The following is a 17,745-nucleotide window of genomic DNA, read 5'->3' on the forward strand; positions in this document are numbered from 1 at the left end:
AATAATTCAATTCTCCTAATTCATGATAGAGGTGGCCTTTATATAGGCCTTACATTAGGTCCAACAATTGACGACATACCAAACTTGGATTCTCAATCAACTGACTAAGTCAACCGAATGATTACATACCAAAATCGATCCAATGACTCAACAGCTAACCCAATTGACTTCAATAACAAACAACTGATCAAATTGACTTGACTAAATAAAAGCAAATGACCAAATTGACTCGATCAAACAAAAGTAAAATGCAGAAAATAAAAATGACGCAAACTAGATTGGACCCAATTCGGTGGCCCGAATCAATCCAGTGGCTCAAGAGCATCTCCCGGCCACAAGGATGCCAATCTCTGGTGCGAACGCGAGCGAGTGGCTCCGAAGGCACAATCATCGGAATGAAGGGCACTGATATCCCCATCAAATAGCTTGGTTTAAACCCTACCAACAAAAAATAATAGTTGGCAAAGATTATAGCCCTCGCCAGCGGGTTATAATAGCTCAACATATGGCCCTCGCGAGTATGTTATAATAGCTTGGTTTAGACCCTGCTAACGAGAAATATTAGTTGATAAAGTTTATGGCCCTATCACGGGTAATAATAGTGACCATAGCTGCACTACCATCTGAGAGCATGATTTTCAAAGTATATAATAATAGCAATATTTTATGATGCATATCCATATTTATGAACTTGCATGATTGGACATGCATTGCTTTATGACTGATTTAGATATATGCTATATAAAATGCCTATTTTGTTATAACTGTTAATTTTCTAAATTAATGCATTGGCATGAAGTATATTATACTTGATCTGGTAAGATTGTACATAGTTACTTACTAAGCTATTATAGCTCACACCAATTTATTTATGTCTTTACAGATAAATAGGACTTCTAGGAGCAAGGAGCTTGACTCACTCCAGGGTTTAGGATACACTGAATATAATTGTACAAATTTTTAGAAGCTCTGTATCACTCCTTATTGTTCAAACACTTTATGACATTCATTAATAATATAGTCTATTTGGATTTAAAATTTTATGTGGCTGCATGCAATTGCGGGCAAGGGTTTGCAATAGCACGATCATGTCATGATCCGGATTCGGGGCGTGACAGCGAGACTATTGAGTTTTGGTGAGAGAACTGCAAGAGAACTACAAGAGATATCTCTTAAAGACAAATCTAAAACTTGTAGGCATTTTTTTTAAAAAAATTAGTGCTACATTGTCCGATTGGTTGAAGATTAAAAAGATACCATTCATCATGGAACTTATTGGTAACATTTTGAATTTTAGATGCATGGAGGCAATTTCTCTTCCATGCACCAGAAGAACTAGCTGGCTTAATATCAAAATGCCAAGACCTATTGATTTATATTTAGCACTCACCAATGTTGCCCATAAAAAGTCTGGATTAAGTATCACCTAAGCTGCAGTTTGCACATAAAGTTTGTCGTCTTGTTTGCAATGATTATATGCTGAGATCCCAATTCTTGAGGCAAAACATACCGTGTCCCAAGTATGAGATGCCATCCTTTTTTTCGGTCTCCATGTAATATACTTTAGCAGTCATGCAGAACTTAAAACTAATAGATTCATTTTTGAGTTCAGTCAATTAATTAAACTACCACCAATTGCTATATCTTTGATATTTGATTTTTTGAGAGAGGAAATGGGTTCCCCACCTCATTTCATTGAGAAAATGAGGTCAAAAACTATAGTCAATAACGATAATGGATAATTAGGCATACATGACATACAAACTTATGAGTAATTATTTCAGTGGCAGTAGAAGCCCAACCACACTATATAACTTTAATACCCTTACTCAAATTCTCTATAAAGATAGCAGAAATTTTATATACTTTTTGATTTATTTTCTAAAAAGGTATTCCAACTCCTAGCAGTTAGATTCCACCTCTACTCAGGTTTTTCTTTAATAAAATTGTTGCAACAAATTATCATCTTATTTCCAAATGAAGATAAACAACAAATGACACCAGCACATGCCCTAACTTTCAATGCATTTTATCTTAACATTGCACTTAATGCCCCCCTCCATCACCATCTTTCCTATAATTTCCTTGTTGAAATTTTTATCCAAGAAAAAAACCTTCTTCAGGCTTCGTCCAAGACTTCGCTAGAATTTAATAGACTGAGTGTGAAAAAATATTTTAATTTTTTATTAATTTTGACCAAATAAGCTAGGTGAAAGTAATACAAAATTAAGTTCCACAGTTAGCTAAACCCTTTCCTATTGCATCATATATTCTAATATATTTGATACATACTGACTTAATAATAAAGAGAACCGGTTGTTCAAGATGGTGGTAAAAAGTTATGGTTGGAGATGCATGAGTTCTATATTTGGTAATTTGCATTACAACAGAGGCAATACTAAAACTTGTAATTATTTAGTTTGGGGGCAAAGGGGACTGATGGATAGGGGACATGTCCAAGCCATTTCTAAAGAACAAATTTCCATCTCATGGACAATTGAGTCTTGACATAGTTTCAGGCTACGTTCAACGATAGCCCATAAGTTCTAATCTATATGGGCCGTTCGGCCCTTTCCCACGAAAACCCTATTTGCGGCTCAGCCCGACCGCCGACTAGTTTTTTATTTCTCCCGTCGATCTTTACTCTCCCCTCCGCTGTGGACTTCTCCGACGACCGGCGGTCGGCCATGGACTTCTCCGACGGATGGCGGTCCCTCTGGCCCATCGCTACCGTCTTCGCCGCCCCAAACCTCCTCTCCGGCGCTTTCTCCAAGCCTCTCGGTCCCCTCCTCTTCTTTCCCTCTTCTCCCCCTCTCCTCCTTCTCTCCTCCCGCTCCCTCGCCCTCCAAATCCCTCCCCCTCTTCCCCCCTCCGCCCTCGTCGACGGCGTCCGCTCCTTCTTCGGTCGCACCGCCACCGCCGGCTTCCTCCCCTCTGCCGCCCAGGACTCCCTCGTCGCCGACCTCCTCTCCTACCCGTCCGGCTGCGGTGGCGACCACCCCATCCCCTCCAACAACCTCCACGCCCTCCACTGCCGCGACGGCTCCTCCATGGTTCTCTTCTTCCCAACCGGGAAAAACGCCGACTCGATTGGTTACGTTGGTCTTTCCTTTAAAGGACTGACGCCGGAGATAAGGGTTGATCGAGATGGGGATGTCTTCATGCAGAAGAAAGGGTTCAAGCATCCCTGCCATCGGATCTTGAAGATTTCGGTGGCGGCGGCGCCATCGTCGTCCTGGTCGCCGGCGGCCGATCTGGTATCCGCAGGTAAGCCCCTTACCGAGGGTTTCTTGATTGCCACCACTTTGTACTCCGTGAATTGGTTTAGGGTTGAAACTAGGGCTTCGGATTCTGGTCGGGAGAGGCCGTTCTTGGTTCCTCTGGCGAAGCAAGGGTTTAAGAGTTCGGTGGTGCATGCTTGCTGGAGCCCTCATATCCCGGAGGAGAGCGTCGCTTTGTTAGAAAGTGGCGATCTTTGTTGCTTCAATCTTAATTCTAAGCGTGGCCGCATGGTTAGGGTTACATTAGGCGTTGATCCAGGGAAGTGGTTGAGCTGCGAGTATGGTGGGCAGCCTGAGATTTTGATTATTGCTTGTTCTACTGCTGTTGTTATGGTTGATCTGAGGTCCAAGAAAGACACTGAACACAAAATCCTGGTTAAAATTGAGATGCTTGGTTCCTACTCTCTTGCACCTTTATTGGAAAAGAATGACAGAATTCTTGCTTTTTGCCGGGCTGGATTCAATGATTTCCACATATCATTAGTGACTGAACGCCAGTTGTTTCTTTTTGATGCACGGCAACCGTTGTTTCCCATCTTGACATGGGATCACAGTCTTGAGCACCCTTCTTATGTTGCAATGTTCAAATTGTCAGAATTGAGGCCGTCTGAGGATGAGTATAAGTGGGCCTCAGACTCGGGATATACCATCTTGGCAGGTTCATTATGGAGTAATGAGTTTAGTCTGTTTTGCTATGGGCTCAAGGAGAAAGGAACACTCAGTAATTCTTTGCTTTATGCTTGGGATCTTCCTTCATGTCTTTCTTTGTCGGCTAGGCCGTTTAGTTCTGGTGACAGCATTGTAAGAGAGATATTTTATAAGGAGAATGTTTCCAAAAGTTCTGAGTGGCGACAGAGGAAGGACGTGGTTGTGGGCTTTTGTGTTGTCCCGAGTCATCTCTTGAATAGACAATCAAAGTCTGCAGGCTTTTCTTTAATTAGACTTACATTGCCCGGTAGGTTGGAGATTCAAAGATACGATTCTTCATGGAACTTATCTGGTGAAAAGCCAGAAACTTTGGAGCTCAAGGATTCAATTGTATCTTGGATGAGTGAGGATGATACAGTATTTAAAAGATATAATTTCTTTAAGTTATTTTATCTTTATGACTATATAAAGAGCAATCTTTTTAATGCTTTGGTTATGCAGAATTCTCTTTCAAATCATAAGGAAACTAACAAAGTTTCCCTCAGTCATGATATAGAGGAACTTATTAGCAACATTTTGAAGTTCTCTAATGTCTCAATTTCTGATTTTGTAAGTGATGCCAGCATACCAACCAGCATATTTGAAATTGCATCTCGAAGAGTATTATCATGTGTTCGGGCTGATCATTTACCTTTGGTCTTTAAAAAATACTCAGATTTATTTGGAAATCAGCGTGATTCCTCCTTTGAATTCTTAGAAGTTCCTAGCTGTTTGCCTCACAATAGGTTGCTGCCTTTTTTTGTGGGGAAACCTTCAATAAGAAGTGAGAAGTGGTCAAGCAAAGCATCACCTTGGGAGGTTCTTGTTGGCCCGGTGCTACCGCTTTCAGTCCTTCTTGCACTTCAACAGATTGACAGGGGGATAAATGACTCGCCTGATGCAATAGATGAGCAAGATGATGACCCATTGACCCTTCAGTGCAGATCAATTCTTGAACATGTTTGCCCTGAAATGTTCGTTGTTGATATTGGTAATTGCAATGGATGGGGAGCTTCACAAGAGCAGCAAGGTGAGAAGCCTTTTTTCATGTATGAACCTGCAGAAGTTGGTAATAAATCAACTTGCAATGGAGGAACCAGTGGTATTTCTACACATGCCATAAAAGAAGAGCTAGCACAAACAGGTCACATGATGCGAAACTGCAAACTGCCTTATAAAGTTGAAAATTTTGACACATTCATTTGTGGAATTGTAGAAAAAAAGTGCAATCCAGATTCTGGACATGTTTCATCTGGGCCTCAAATGCTTGATCTAAGCCCCATAAGGTTGGATTTTGAGCCATTCAACATGGTGTTTCAGTCAGCTGAGCAGAAAATTTACAAGTGCTTAAAGAGACAGTTTTCAAAATGGCAGGAAAATTACAAACCATATCAAGATTTCTGTTCTTCTTCCAAAATTCCCAAGTTAGCTCAGTGATCTCTTGACTTCTTGTTTTGTTGCAAACTTAGTTGGGATGACACATGACAATGTGTTGTTGCTTACATTACAAGTTTCTCCTCAGAAGGAATGCCAAAAAGGAGAGTCCTTCAGTCACCAGGTATTAAAGATTACGTATATCTATCATTAATGTTTTTGGTATTTAAGAGAATTATTTGACCCCCTTATAGTTTTCAGAGTGTCTGGTAGTTATAGAAGTTATCATTGTAAATATTGTATATGTAAATTTGAAACCTTACAACTTTTTTCCTTTTCTTTTGTGCCATTCTAATGTTTCAGCATTTCTCTTTTATTCTGATAGGAAAATCATTTTTTTTTTTTTCAAAATGGCCTTCATGTGTTGCAGATATGGATCTTTGGCAGGAGTTGATGAATTGCACCAATTATTTACCATAACCATAACCTCCAACCTTTTCCAACTATTTGGGATTGACTTTATGGATCCTCATTCGCCAAGTATTCCATCAATTTTTTTGATAAAGGTATTATGTTTTTATACTACATTTACTATCCTGAAGCTTAAACAATACATAGTTGCATCCTTTTAGATAGTATAACTTTTAAAAACACGTAGGAATGACAAGTTGATATAACCTTATATTTTGCACTTGGAGGGATGAGGCTCAAAACTTCAACTAGAATTGTATTATGGTTTTCTGTAAGGACAAGAATAAAAATGTGCAAGTAGATTACTTAATAGTGATTTAGATAAGGTTATGGTTGCAATAACTAACCATATAAGCATCACATACTTCAAAGGCATCTTGGTGGAGCAGGCTTGTCACCAAAGGTTGAAGGATGTTGTTCTACTTTGTGCATCAAATTGCATAACCGTAATTAGCTGGACATCAGATATTGTAAGGAGCTCGTGTGGATCATATCATGGGACAAATCAACTACAGGAGCATGGTTTAAAGAGGAGCTATATAGAGGAAGCTATAGATTAGAAGGTGGTTTGTTTTGATGATTGAAAAACAGATTTTCATCACCTTTGTTTACAAATAGATATTTTATGTGCTTCAAATGTACATGTTATGGTATTGGTCTTCTCTATAGTTTTCATGACTATAGATATGCCTGCAACAAATGCTGGTTTTGATCGATTGATTGGAGAAGATGGCTCCGGATTCTCCCCTTCTCACTGTTTAGGGTTTTGGGAGCCAAGATGTGAGGAGAGAGAGTGCATGCAAATGCGAGGAGGGGGTGAGGGTGAGTCAAATGAAAGAGATGACCAACGTAAACAGCTCGCCATTTAGTTTTCCTAGCACATCTCAAACAGGTTTATTTTCAGAGTTGTCTGATCTAAATAATGTGATGTGGCAAGCATCTATTATTGTACATGCCTTTGCTGTGCAAATTCTGCACAATAGAGGATATGGACTCATGCTTTATTGTGCGTGTCCCTGTGCCCCTAGATCTCTCTCTTCGAAACCAACTGTTGTGGGTCCTTGAGAGTAGTGAGAAAACTCAGAATCAAGAAGTGCTTGGTTCCCCATTTTCCTCTAAGTTTCTGACCTTTGAGAATACATTTTCAAAGATTTGAGGAGTGATGAACTCGTTTTCCTTCGAAAAAGTAGTACCGATCCCATGATGATCATAATTCTTTTTTAATCTTTAGTTAAGAGATTAACAACCTGCAGTTAATGTAAACCATTTTATTAGCCAGTGTTAGGATTTGGAATGCTTCATCTCCACTCCGACCAGCCTCCATTTGTTTCTTGTTCCTTGTAAACACCTCAAATGAGTATGGTTGGCCCTCCTGCATCAAAAATCATGCAAGATGGAGATGGATGGTTCCTTATAGGTTTTTCAACTTTGTATTATGCTATATCTTTATCATCCTCTTTTTTCTCTTAGTTGGATCTTGTTAGGGGATCTTCTTCGTCAACTCATCCATCAGCAAGGCTTGCATCACGACGTCAAAAAGTTGGTCAATGTTATTTTTGGTGGTGGTCATGCAGTTCCCTTCTAAATTCCAAGTTTTAAACCACCCAAAGTTCCAGTCCACAACTAAGGATTTTTCCTTCAATTTTCTCCGATCCTAGTGGTTATGGAGAGATGATAGCACACATCGTGATTTGGTTGCATTATACCTTATATACAACATGATCATATTTTTGTCTAAGATTCATCTTTTATCGACTTCAGCATTACTTAACTTGTGCCATTCCCTACAGGTCAAAATGAGAGGCAGCCTTTTCTTGTTCGCTTCCCAATATTTGCCTTCGCTATGTGTCTTGGTATTAGCAGCCAAGTTATCCTCTAGGAGACCTTTGCTACATCTCCATCCATGAGCTTTCTTCATGTGAGTTTGACTGTCAGTCTCATTCTTTGGTGTATCTCGCTTGGGCATTGTGTCCCTCATTTGCTTTCTAAAAATCATCTTTTACTTAGAAGAGTTCAATGAGAGTACTACCAGCTAATCCGTGTCAACTTCTTGTTTGCTCCTTGGATGGCATACCTTTTCTTAGCAAATGGTGTGCCACCATTAGTTGCAGTAGACCTTGATGCTGCGCTTTGGTATGACCTTATTCTCCAATTTTTTGCCTTGAGCTCAAAATTTATGGCCGATGGTTGTCTGGGGGCCAAAGAAGGTTTTCAAAGGTAGCAAATCCTTCAAACCATTGTTCATCATGGGCAACTTTGCGGATGCATTGCTCAACGCATCAATGGGACTTAAAGAGGGGCCTATTGTCTTCTTTGCTGTTAGGCTATCGTACTGTTTGTAACCTGACTAAAGACTTCCTACGAATGAAACTCTTCATAGGGATCTTCATCCAGTATTGTTCTTATTCGTAGGAGCACCCAGTGTTTCTTGCATGGCATGGCCAAGGATTTGTTGGGGACTTTATAACGGGTCAAGGAGGGCTTACTATAATGCTCTGTTCCTCTGTGTCCCTCTTGTAAGTCTCTCTTTTCCTCATCCCAGTGACTAATGCAAGTTGGCACATTATGATAAACTTTTCACTCTGGCTTGTTCATTATTTAAAGCTCCATGGTTACACTAAATAGGAAATTGATCATCAGATTATCCTGACTGATCGATATCATTGTTATACGTGAATCAATTATGATCATCTGAATATTTAAATCAAATTTTCAGAGTTTTAAACCCTTATCCGAGGAATGGCTTTTATTTATTTATTTATTTGAGAGCAAAAGTTTGGTAATTTTTTGGCAGACATTGTTATTTTACCTTGGTCCATTTGTTTTCAAGTCACAAATGGTTTTTTTGGAGGTTGCATGGAAATTGCAGTTTCATTTGTTCAAATTATCAGGAGGGATTTTCATTTCTTCAAGCAGGTCATCTCACTCTGTCATTCATTGTCCTGTGTATTTGCAGGCTGTGTGGATTATTTTTTTCCAAGGCTTCAGGTTTACATATCTTTCCTTCTCTATGATTTTCTTGTTTGCTTTTATCTCTTTTATGTTGTTTATGGCTTCTTACTTTTAATTATTTCAACAGGTATCACGAGCATAATGGGCATATACTCTCCCAGTGACTGGTGCTTCCGTTGTAATCATTGATTACTTGGTGGAAGTAACTAATGTGTTAACCCAGACATTTCTGTTGGACTCCTCTGGAATCTCTACCTCAATATCAACAGTATTGCTCGTCTCCACCATCATTCATGCTTTTGTCCTCCATGACCTATTCATGAATGACATCTCAATTGCCATCGTCCAGGAGAGAGGAATCTGGCACACCTGAGGGTTGTGAGCTCAGATATGAGAGACACTGAGGCTGCTATCTAAAGAAACACTCCACAACTTAGGGTCAATATATTTATACTATTTGCATGATATGTTCAGATCTTGTTCTCCGCTCAATGAAGGATGGTTATCATAAAGTGGCATGCAATCTTTCGCCATAGCATCTGCTGATAATTAGGAGATGAAGACTGATTGCAAAAAGCACTCTGCATGGTACCTCGTGCAGCTTTGTTGGTTCAGGTGTTGTGCACTGCATTTGGTTATGAGATTCATATGTAAGTCAATTTATGTGCAGTATATTCCAGGGTTCAAATTTATGAACCCTTTCCAGCCATATGCCTCTGCTTAGTGGGAGTTTGTTGTCTTTTCTTTTTGAATAATTCAACTTAACCATTAGATTTTGCTTTGTTGGTTGAGGAAATGATGCATCATCATGTGTAGTCAACAATTTATTCAATGTTTCTTCATTACCTGAAATTCCCTTAGATATATATTCAGTCCACTCCAGAGATGTAAATTCATTAAAAAAAATTGCCCTTGATTGTCTTTAAATCATGAATCCATTGAAACTGCATTTTATGATTTATGTTTGGTTGGTAAACTGAGAGAGTGGCAGTAGGTTAAAGTTCGACAATGATTTCTGATGTTTAGATACTCTTCCCCAGTATATATGCCTAAACGACCTGAGACCAAAGAGTGAACTCTTAGATCAGATCATTTATGCACATACTCCGATTATAAGAGTGGGAATTCCAAAACATGTGCATGAGATCATTGCAGACAAGTGCCTGACCTAGCTAGGTTGCTGAAGGTTCCAACGTTCTGAAGCAGTTTCCAATCTAAAGATCAAATGCTTCCAAACTTGGGAATTCGTTCTTTGCTGGAGCACTGCCATTTCTCTGATCTCATGGACGTACCTTCATTTACTCATGCACATTGGTCTAACGCGCCTTGTGGCCTTCGAAAGAAGGCGTGGGTTTACACATCACTTCTGACACTAATTGCTTCCATGCTGAGTGCTCTAATAAGGCAAGTAGCCTGTCTCAAGTTCTGGTCTTCGATAAAGGACTTTGGTCCAGATCCCACTTTTGATATTAATTACTAATCTAAGGAGCTAGCTGATACTTTTATTTTTTTTCAGCTGTATCAATAGTTTTACATAATTTTTAGTCTTCACTTTTGTTCCTGGAATACATAGCTTACTGCTAAGAATTTGTTATCTATTTGTATCAATCTTTTGATCTTGGAAGTTCTAGTTTCGCTCTTCCTATGATTCTTAAAAATCTTTAGAAAAAAATGGTGCACTATATATGTCTTTTCTTGGGTAATTACACTATAGATTCCCTTTCAGTTCTAAGGAATGAAGCAAGATCATGTGCCTAGGTGGAGAAGAAGCAAGATCATGTGCCTAGGTGGAGAAGAATCAAGATGTAAAGGAAAATGGTGAGGGGGCAAACACTAACCATTACCGTCAATCTTGAAGGCATTTGACAAAAAATTTGGTTACAGATCAATAATGTTAATAAGCACCTGGTTTATTATACTTTAGCAATTAAACACTAAATTAGAAATGATACTTAATGAAGAGGTAGCTGCAATTTTTGAGAGGTTCCTTACTATTAGGTAAGATCATTAACTTTGATCCCTGATGGTTGATATAAATGGTATTTTTTAACAAAGATAGCTACTTTCATGACAAACATTGGCCGTATGGTGAAGTCAATGGAGACCTAGAAGATGAGCCTCCATTAGCTAGAATTCCTAAACAAAAAGAATTATTTTTATATTAATAAGCAAAATAACCCCACAGCACAAAATGAGACAAAAAAATTAAATGTTAAAATATAAACAAAGAAAATTAGATGGAGAAGGAGTATTTTGAATTATTGACATATAGAGGAGAAATTCTTGCAAAATTAAAGTAAGAAAAAGTTTAACCAATAATAGCAATTCTTTGGTTTTGTTAATTAGATTAAGTGTAATAAGATTTTTTTTTTTTTTAAAGTACAACGGTGCCTCACATACGACGAATGTAGGTAAAGTCAACAAAACCAAAAAACATAAATTGGTAAAAAAGAGAAGTAGGCACATGGTTCTCTCAAAAAAAAATCTTTAGAGTGATGAGTCAAATAGAAGGTAGCTTAGTTAGCAGCACTATTTGCCTTCCGGTAGACATGAGTGACCCGGAAGCCACTTTACTAGACCATGCATTTCATGACGGGAGGTCGTGCGAAAGAAGGATTCTCCTTCCGCCTCTGGGCGAATCCACTTTTGGATCATCAGAGGCTCGCTTTGAGTGCATCGCTTATAGATCTATGCGATGGGTGATCCAACGGTGGTTTTCATATGAAGGAGAATCCTTCTTTGGTGCGAAGATACAACCCGATTCCTTTGGGGACCAAGGGGGACAGCTGCCTAACTCTCTTTCACCCTTGTGGGTGCTACTTTTCAGCACCACTTGATCTCCCTGCTCAAATTAATCAATCCATCTTGATGGCAATTGATGCGGTACATAAGATTTGTACTCATTAGCCCCTTGTAACATGTACCACTTGCATCCTACTTTAAGACGCGGATAAAGATGGGCTTTAGAGATTAGGGCATTGCAGTGCTTTACCTTATAAAAAGGAAGAGCTTATTTTTCAATAATATAGCAATAGATCTTATTGAATAAAGATATCAAGTTTGGGCATATTGTATTGGAGATAGAAAAATTTAGATAACAAAAAATTGTTATTTGAGGAATATTGTACTTTTATTCTCTAATCAATATTGTTTGTTCTTGATGTTAATGTTAATTATAGAATAATCAGGATAGTGTTTGTATTCATATTCCATGGTTAATTCATTTTGTAATATATACTTTTGGTATGATTCTAAGCAACTGGATGAAGTTTTCAATCACAATAGCATAGTGCAAGATGAAAGAAAGAGTACTATTCAGGATCATTTCCTTCTTTTTTAAAAACGAAAATACTAGGGATATTGCAAGTAGAATGAAACTAGTGGAAGTTTTATATTGGATGTGTAATTATTCACGTTGTGATTTGCTTGCACATGTATTGCAGCTCTTAACAAATTTGAAGATGACAGGATCCTATGAGTAAATTGTGATATTGTAAGGCACTAAAAAATGTAAACTAAAAGAAAATGAAGGGGGGCGAGGGGTGCACCAGGGGCATGGGAGAGTATCTGCCTCCCTCTCAGGGAGGGCGGTTTAGGGGTGTTGTCTCTCCTGGAGAGACGGGAGCTGCTCCTCGCCCGGCATGCTACCTGCTTCATCCTGGAGCCATAGGGGTTTTGGAGCCGGATCATGACTACTCGTTATGGGGGGGGAGACTCGGAGGGCTGGGCTCGAGGACGGCGGAGATGTTCCTTTCTGTGGCGTGAGATAGCAAGGTACTTGCCTACGGTGTCGGGTCACACCCGATAGCTGATAGGCGACGGGCGTAGCATCGATGTGGTCGGGGACCCATGGGTCGATGCCCTTCCTCTGCATCTTTGGCCAACTATGGTTAGTGTCAAGGCTGGAGAGGGCCTACATGTCTATGATCTTATGACCCCCGGGGGGGCGGTTGGGATGAGATTCGATTGGCCCAGTTTTTTGGGGAGCATCTGGCGGAGCGGGTCCGATCCCTCCCTTTACCAGGGAGTAGTGGACCAGATGTGCGGGTGTAGAGTTCCTCTACCAGAACTAGGGTTAGGGTGGGCAATTTTTCCCGCATTCTTAGGCGGGAGTATGAGCCTGGGCCAGACTGTGCCTGGATCTGGCGATTAGGACTCCACCCGAGGGTCGCGTTGTTCCTCTGGAAAGTGGTCTGGGACCGTCTTCCCACGAGAGTTGTACTTGGAGGACGAGGATTGAGGATCCCATTGGAGTGTGGGGTTTGCAGTGTGGACGAGATGGTGGACCATGCCTTGTTTCAGTGCACATGGGCTAAGGTTACTTGGCGTCTGGCAGGGGTCCCGCAGATGGTGTGGAGCCATACGGACCAGTTCTTATAGGCCATGCATCAGGGCTTGGAATCTCCGGTGCTTCGTCAGAAGACAGTTCGAGCGAGTTGTATTGCCTACCAGATCTGGTTGGCCAAGAATGCTCGTACATTCGGCGAACGACGTATGTCGCCGAGACTTGTGGTGGAAAATGCCTGCATTTAGGCGGCAGAGCTGTGTCACACCATCCTCGTTGGAGGGACCTTGATAGCTCGAGATATCTGGGGATCCCACTCTGCTTCGGCAGTATCCCGTACGGTGTTTTTCACCTGGGAGCCCCCACCCTCGAGTTTTCTCAAGGTCAACTTTGATGGATCAGTCCTGGACGGTGCTACAAGGGGAGGTGCGGGTTTTGTTATTCGGAACCTGTCTACCAGGGTTGTGGTTGCTGGGGGGTAGTCAGTTATTTGACACTTCGGTTTCGAATGTGGGGCTGAGAGCTGCTTGGGCGGGCCTTCGCCATGCCCGGTGCGTGTTACAGGCCAGGTCCATCATCCTGAAAGGTGATTCAGCCACCGTTATCAGTTGAATCCGGGGGGGTTCCAAGGGGTAACGGTTGTGACCATCCATTGCTCCGAGACATTTAGGCTATGGTAAGGGTTGGAGGGGCCTTTCAGGCCAAGCAAATTTACCGTGAAGCCAATAGTGCTGCGAATTAGGTGGCTGTGTATGTAGCTTGTCACTCTGGAGGCACCCTGTGGACTGGAGATGGAGAGGTGCCTTAGCACTTCGAGGTATCCTATTTTTTGACTTTTTTGGATGTATCCGTACTTGTCATGTATGATCCACCCTTCCTAGAAAGAAAAAAAGAACAATAATATGAAACACTGAGGGAGTTCACATAGAAAAAAAAAAGAAGAAGCAATTGAGTGCATTTCATTTTATTTAAACTTAGGAACTCCCATCAACAATGGCACTAGCCTATTTGTTATGGTCGATATTGTTATAAATTTAGGTTGAACTTGAAAAATAAAATGAATATCCAAAGTTTTAGATTGAAAGTTTATTGGAAGCAAAAAATAAAAGGTGAACGCCTGCCTTTTTCTAACTTTGTTGGTTAGCAGCCTTACTCTTTTGATGGAGGTCTGAGATTCGAATTTTGATGATGTGTCCCTACCATGTTTTTGCGTACAATTGGTTAATAAGGAAATAAGGATGATTGCTATAAAGTATATATCAATTTAATAGCTAAATGGCTAGGACATATTTTTTTTATCTTTAGAAAACTAAGAAGGATCCCCTTCAATTAAACATTGTTTATCTTTTGTTATTATTATCTAATCTCCTTATTTTGAATTTACAAGAGTAAAGCATGAAATAACAAGTGCAGATGAAGTGAAACTCCACCGTGGCCTTTGAGATTGGAAACATGAATTCTAAAGTCTGCCTTGAAGCACATATAGCTTCATTTCACCGCAAATCATGCCTTCTAAAATCGTCCTAATAATAAAAACAAGTTGACAAATCAAAAGAAATGCATTCGTAGGTCCAGCATGCGACAGTCAACCGCCGCTCCTGCGACCGTCAATGTATGACGGCCCGCCAGTGCCACCTCGCACCCATCAATGTATGCCGTTAGACGTCCACGTCAGCGCCCGACCCTGCTTTTCTACGGCCAGCGTTTGCCTCCAGATCGATGCTGTACCGCGCTTCATCTGAATGCCATGCGTCGCTTCCCCATTGGCTGACAATGATCCATCGTCAAGTCAACGGCTGTAGCGGTTGGTACATACCGCCTCCCTCGCTTCCCCTTACAAGTTACTCGCGGAGAGCTCGTCGTTATGATGCTCCGGCAGACCTTCCAATTGCATCTAGTGGAGCCAGCGGAGCAGTTTAAGCTCATGAGCAGCCGGGAGTCAGCGGAACACATCTCAAGCGTATACGTGTATATATATGTATGGGAGGACTGAAGTACTCAGCCTCATCTCTTTCTTCTAGCGCCGCTCTATAGTTCCCTAAAGCGCTGTTGATCCTATTCACTCTATCTTTTAGTCATCTTCTCCGTTGGGAGACTGAAAGATGAGTTCCATGGAAGTGTCAGTTCCTCTTCTTGCCTATTTTTTCATGTCAACACTCTTGCACCCATGCCTTTGCCATGATGGGATGGCAACCCTGAACGCTCCGAAGATTGATGGTAATTATGCTTGCTATATGTTATCCTTTTTCTGAGCAAAAAAAAAAAGAAAGTATGTTTAGGTTCTCATGTGATCGATAGTACTTCTTTGATGCAGCTAAGGTGGTGGATCAAGGGGTTGCTTATGTGCTTATGCTCCTCGCCCTCATTGCTACATATCTCATCCACTGACATTGGGCTTGGATCTTGAAAATGACCCGGAGAAAATAGTATGATTGAGACTATGTATGCTTATTGCAGTGATGCTTTGGACGGGATTGCCTCAAAAATGATGCTTCAAGTTACATTTTGAGAAAATAAAGTTGTATAATTTTGAGAATTGAAATGAAGTTTACTAAGCATTCACACACATACTCTCCATCTCTCTCACGCACCTCATGCATGCACATGCATGGATGCGAGCCTGCGCTTGGACGGTCCATTCAACTATTACAGCTGATTGTGGATTTACCGGCCGGCCCAGGCACAATGTTGGCTTAGTGACAACTTTGGGCTTATCATCATACATGCCATGCCGCTCTTCCTTCCTTCCTTTTGTTCCTTTACAAAGATTGTCATGAGCCATGTTTATGGCCTGATTAATTTGACAAATATAAGAAAACAGAAGCACATTGATGTCAAAGAGACAACATGACTTTTTGGTTGCAGATTAGATATTGCATGAAGAATCATCAATAATGTGCAATGGATAATATATAATTCTATTCATAAGACGTCGCTGAGAAATAAAAAAAAGGCAATTTGGTATTCATCAATGTCATGTGGCCCTTGTGTCTCCAATTAGCCTTCTTCTTAACGGCATTTGAGGACTCTATCTCATACTACGTGTTTCCACGTTCATCATTTAACAAAGACTCGGATAACACACTTACAAGGAGGCCCACACCAACAACCAACCCTATACTATAAGTATGTAAGCCATCTGATGAAAACTTGGTGGCTTCCAATAGAATACAACCAACCATTGTGTGAGCAAACCAGGTCAAACTTTGACATTTTTCTAGGCTATGACTCTTTCGATCATGTCACATAAGTCCTGAATTCAAACATGCATGCAGCTCATGTGGAAAAGGTCAGATTTGGCGCCGCTGTTTGTCACCCGATTGAATGGCTAGAAGCCCGCAATCAAAATTTTACCATCTACATCCTCGAGTTCCAGATAGTGTTCTCATTGAGACCCCTAATTGGACTTGCTTTCTCCTAGAGAGACTAATTTCTGAGCATTTTGGATCATCTACCACGTTTTGTCACCTGGATCATTTTGGACTCAGCTTAGATTTGATGTTGTCACCGCTAGCCAATGCAGTATCCGTTCGCACCAAGAATGGGGTTGACTTTTGTTACATTGATGAATCACAGTCAAGTCAAAATTAACGATAAGTCTACGGTTTATTAAGACTCCAACTTTTGTGAGCTAAAAAAGAATTAGTTGTGCGCTGATTGCTACATTTTATCGTCCTAATTGGACCAATGATGAATTCAACCACGTATTATCGTTATCGTTGACCAAAAATATAGCCACCAAAATGGACATGAACCTTACTGATTCTATATTGTGTCAAAAATAAAAATAAAAATAAAAATCACCAACTCTAAGTACATGGAATTTTGAACCATAGGTTTGAAAAATAATAATAATAAAAAAAGGCTGCAGGAAATTTGACCTAAGTTGATCAGTTTGCTGCGTGCTATCTTCGCTAGACCTATGGCAGACCAAAATATTTTATCCATTTTTGGGATTTAAGAAGACTGAAAATTCTTTCATTCCTTCTGCATAATTATAAGGAAAATTCAGGACTGGTTGACAGAAGTATATATGACCGAGGGGGAGGAGAGATGGTGGGGAATTCGTTTTGAGTTTTGAAATTCAAAAATGTTAAAACAGTAGTGGCACTTTAAAATTTTAAATTAGTACGCTTAGATCAGTGAATTGATTGGAGGCATTGAATGGGGAAGAGAGAAATCATCGGTAGCTAGGGGAATGACGTGAATTTTTTTCTGTCTTTTTTCATGACAAAAAATGGAGACCTATATATGCTTCATCCTAAGAGTCACGCATTGGAATTTTACATTTGTGTGATGAGACCTATATATGTTTTCTTCCCCTTTTCACATATTTGTCGCGTATCCAGTGGAATTATTTGTCTCGTGGATATGTACATATATACATAGCTCCACACGACTCCCAATTCATTAAGCAGTCCCCAACGCACCATGACTGGGACTGAGCTGATACTAGGCGAGGTCAAACATGAACCAATTAATTCAGCTTTCCCAGTTGTATCCGGTCCTCGCAACAACCTCAGTATTCCAAACGGTCCCAAACAAGACAAATCTCCCAGTCTAGAATCTCTCTCTTATGGACAGTGACACAAATCTAATTAGCTTCCAAGCAGCTCATACTCGCTTCGTTGGTCGTCCCTCGTGCGACCTCCTGTGTCAGAAACCGTTAGCTACATGCAGTGGGTCGTACTTCAA

The 17,745-nt window shown here is 40.5% G+C and overlaps 1 protein-coding gene across 5 annotated transcripts; it reads left to right on the forward strand.

Annotated features, from left to right (window-relative positions):
- Positions 1 to 2,578: 2,578 nt before the first annotated feature.
- LOC103697887 (uncharacterized) lies at positions 2,579 to 9,617 on the forward strand. 5 transcript variants are annotated; one of them, XM_008779830.6, is made up of 4 exons: positions 2,581 to 5,526; positions 5,773 to 5,908; positions 8,770 to 8,801; positions 8,893 to 9,617. In XM_008779830.6, the coding sequence occupies exon 1, from the start codon at positions 2,688 to 2,690 to the stop codon at positions 5,403 to 5,405; it is 2,718 nt and encodes a 905-aa protein (XP_008778052.3). In that variant the 5' UTR covers positions 2,581 to 2,687; the 3' UTR covers positions 5,406 to 5,526; positions 5,773 to 5,908; positions 8,770 to 8,801; positions 8,893 to 9,617. The 5 variants fall into 5 exon arrangements, with proteins under 5 accessions (XP_088567568.2, XP_008778052.3, XP_017696257.3 ...); XM_017840768.5 differs by having other exon boundaries at positions 2,611 to 5,526; positions 8,705 to 8,801; XM_088711442.2 differs by lacking the exons at positions 8,770 to 8,801; positions 8,893 to 9,617 and adding an exon at positions 7,604 to 7,731 and having other exon boundaries at positions 2,579 to 5,526.
- Positions 9,618 to 17,745: the final 8,128 nt, after the last annotated feature.

The sequence above is a fragment of the Phoenix dactylifera genome, chromosome 1 (assembly GCF_051530095.1).
Source record: "Phoenix dactylifera cultivar Ajwa chromosome 1, Ajwa_hap1_PhDact_Kaust_v1.1, whole genome shotgun sequence".
In the NCBI taxonomy this organism is placed as follows: domain Eukaryota; kingdom Viridiplantae; phylum Streptophyta; class Magnoliopsida; order Arecales; family Arecaceae; genus Phoenix; species Phoenix dactylifera.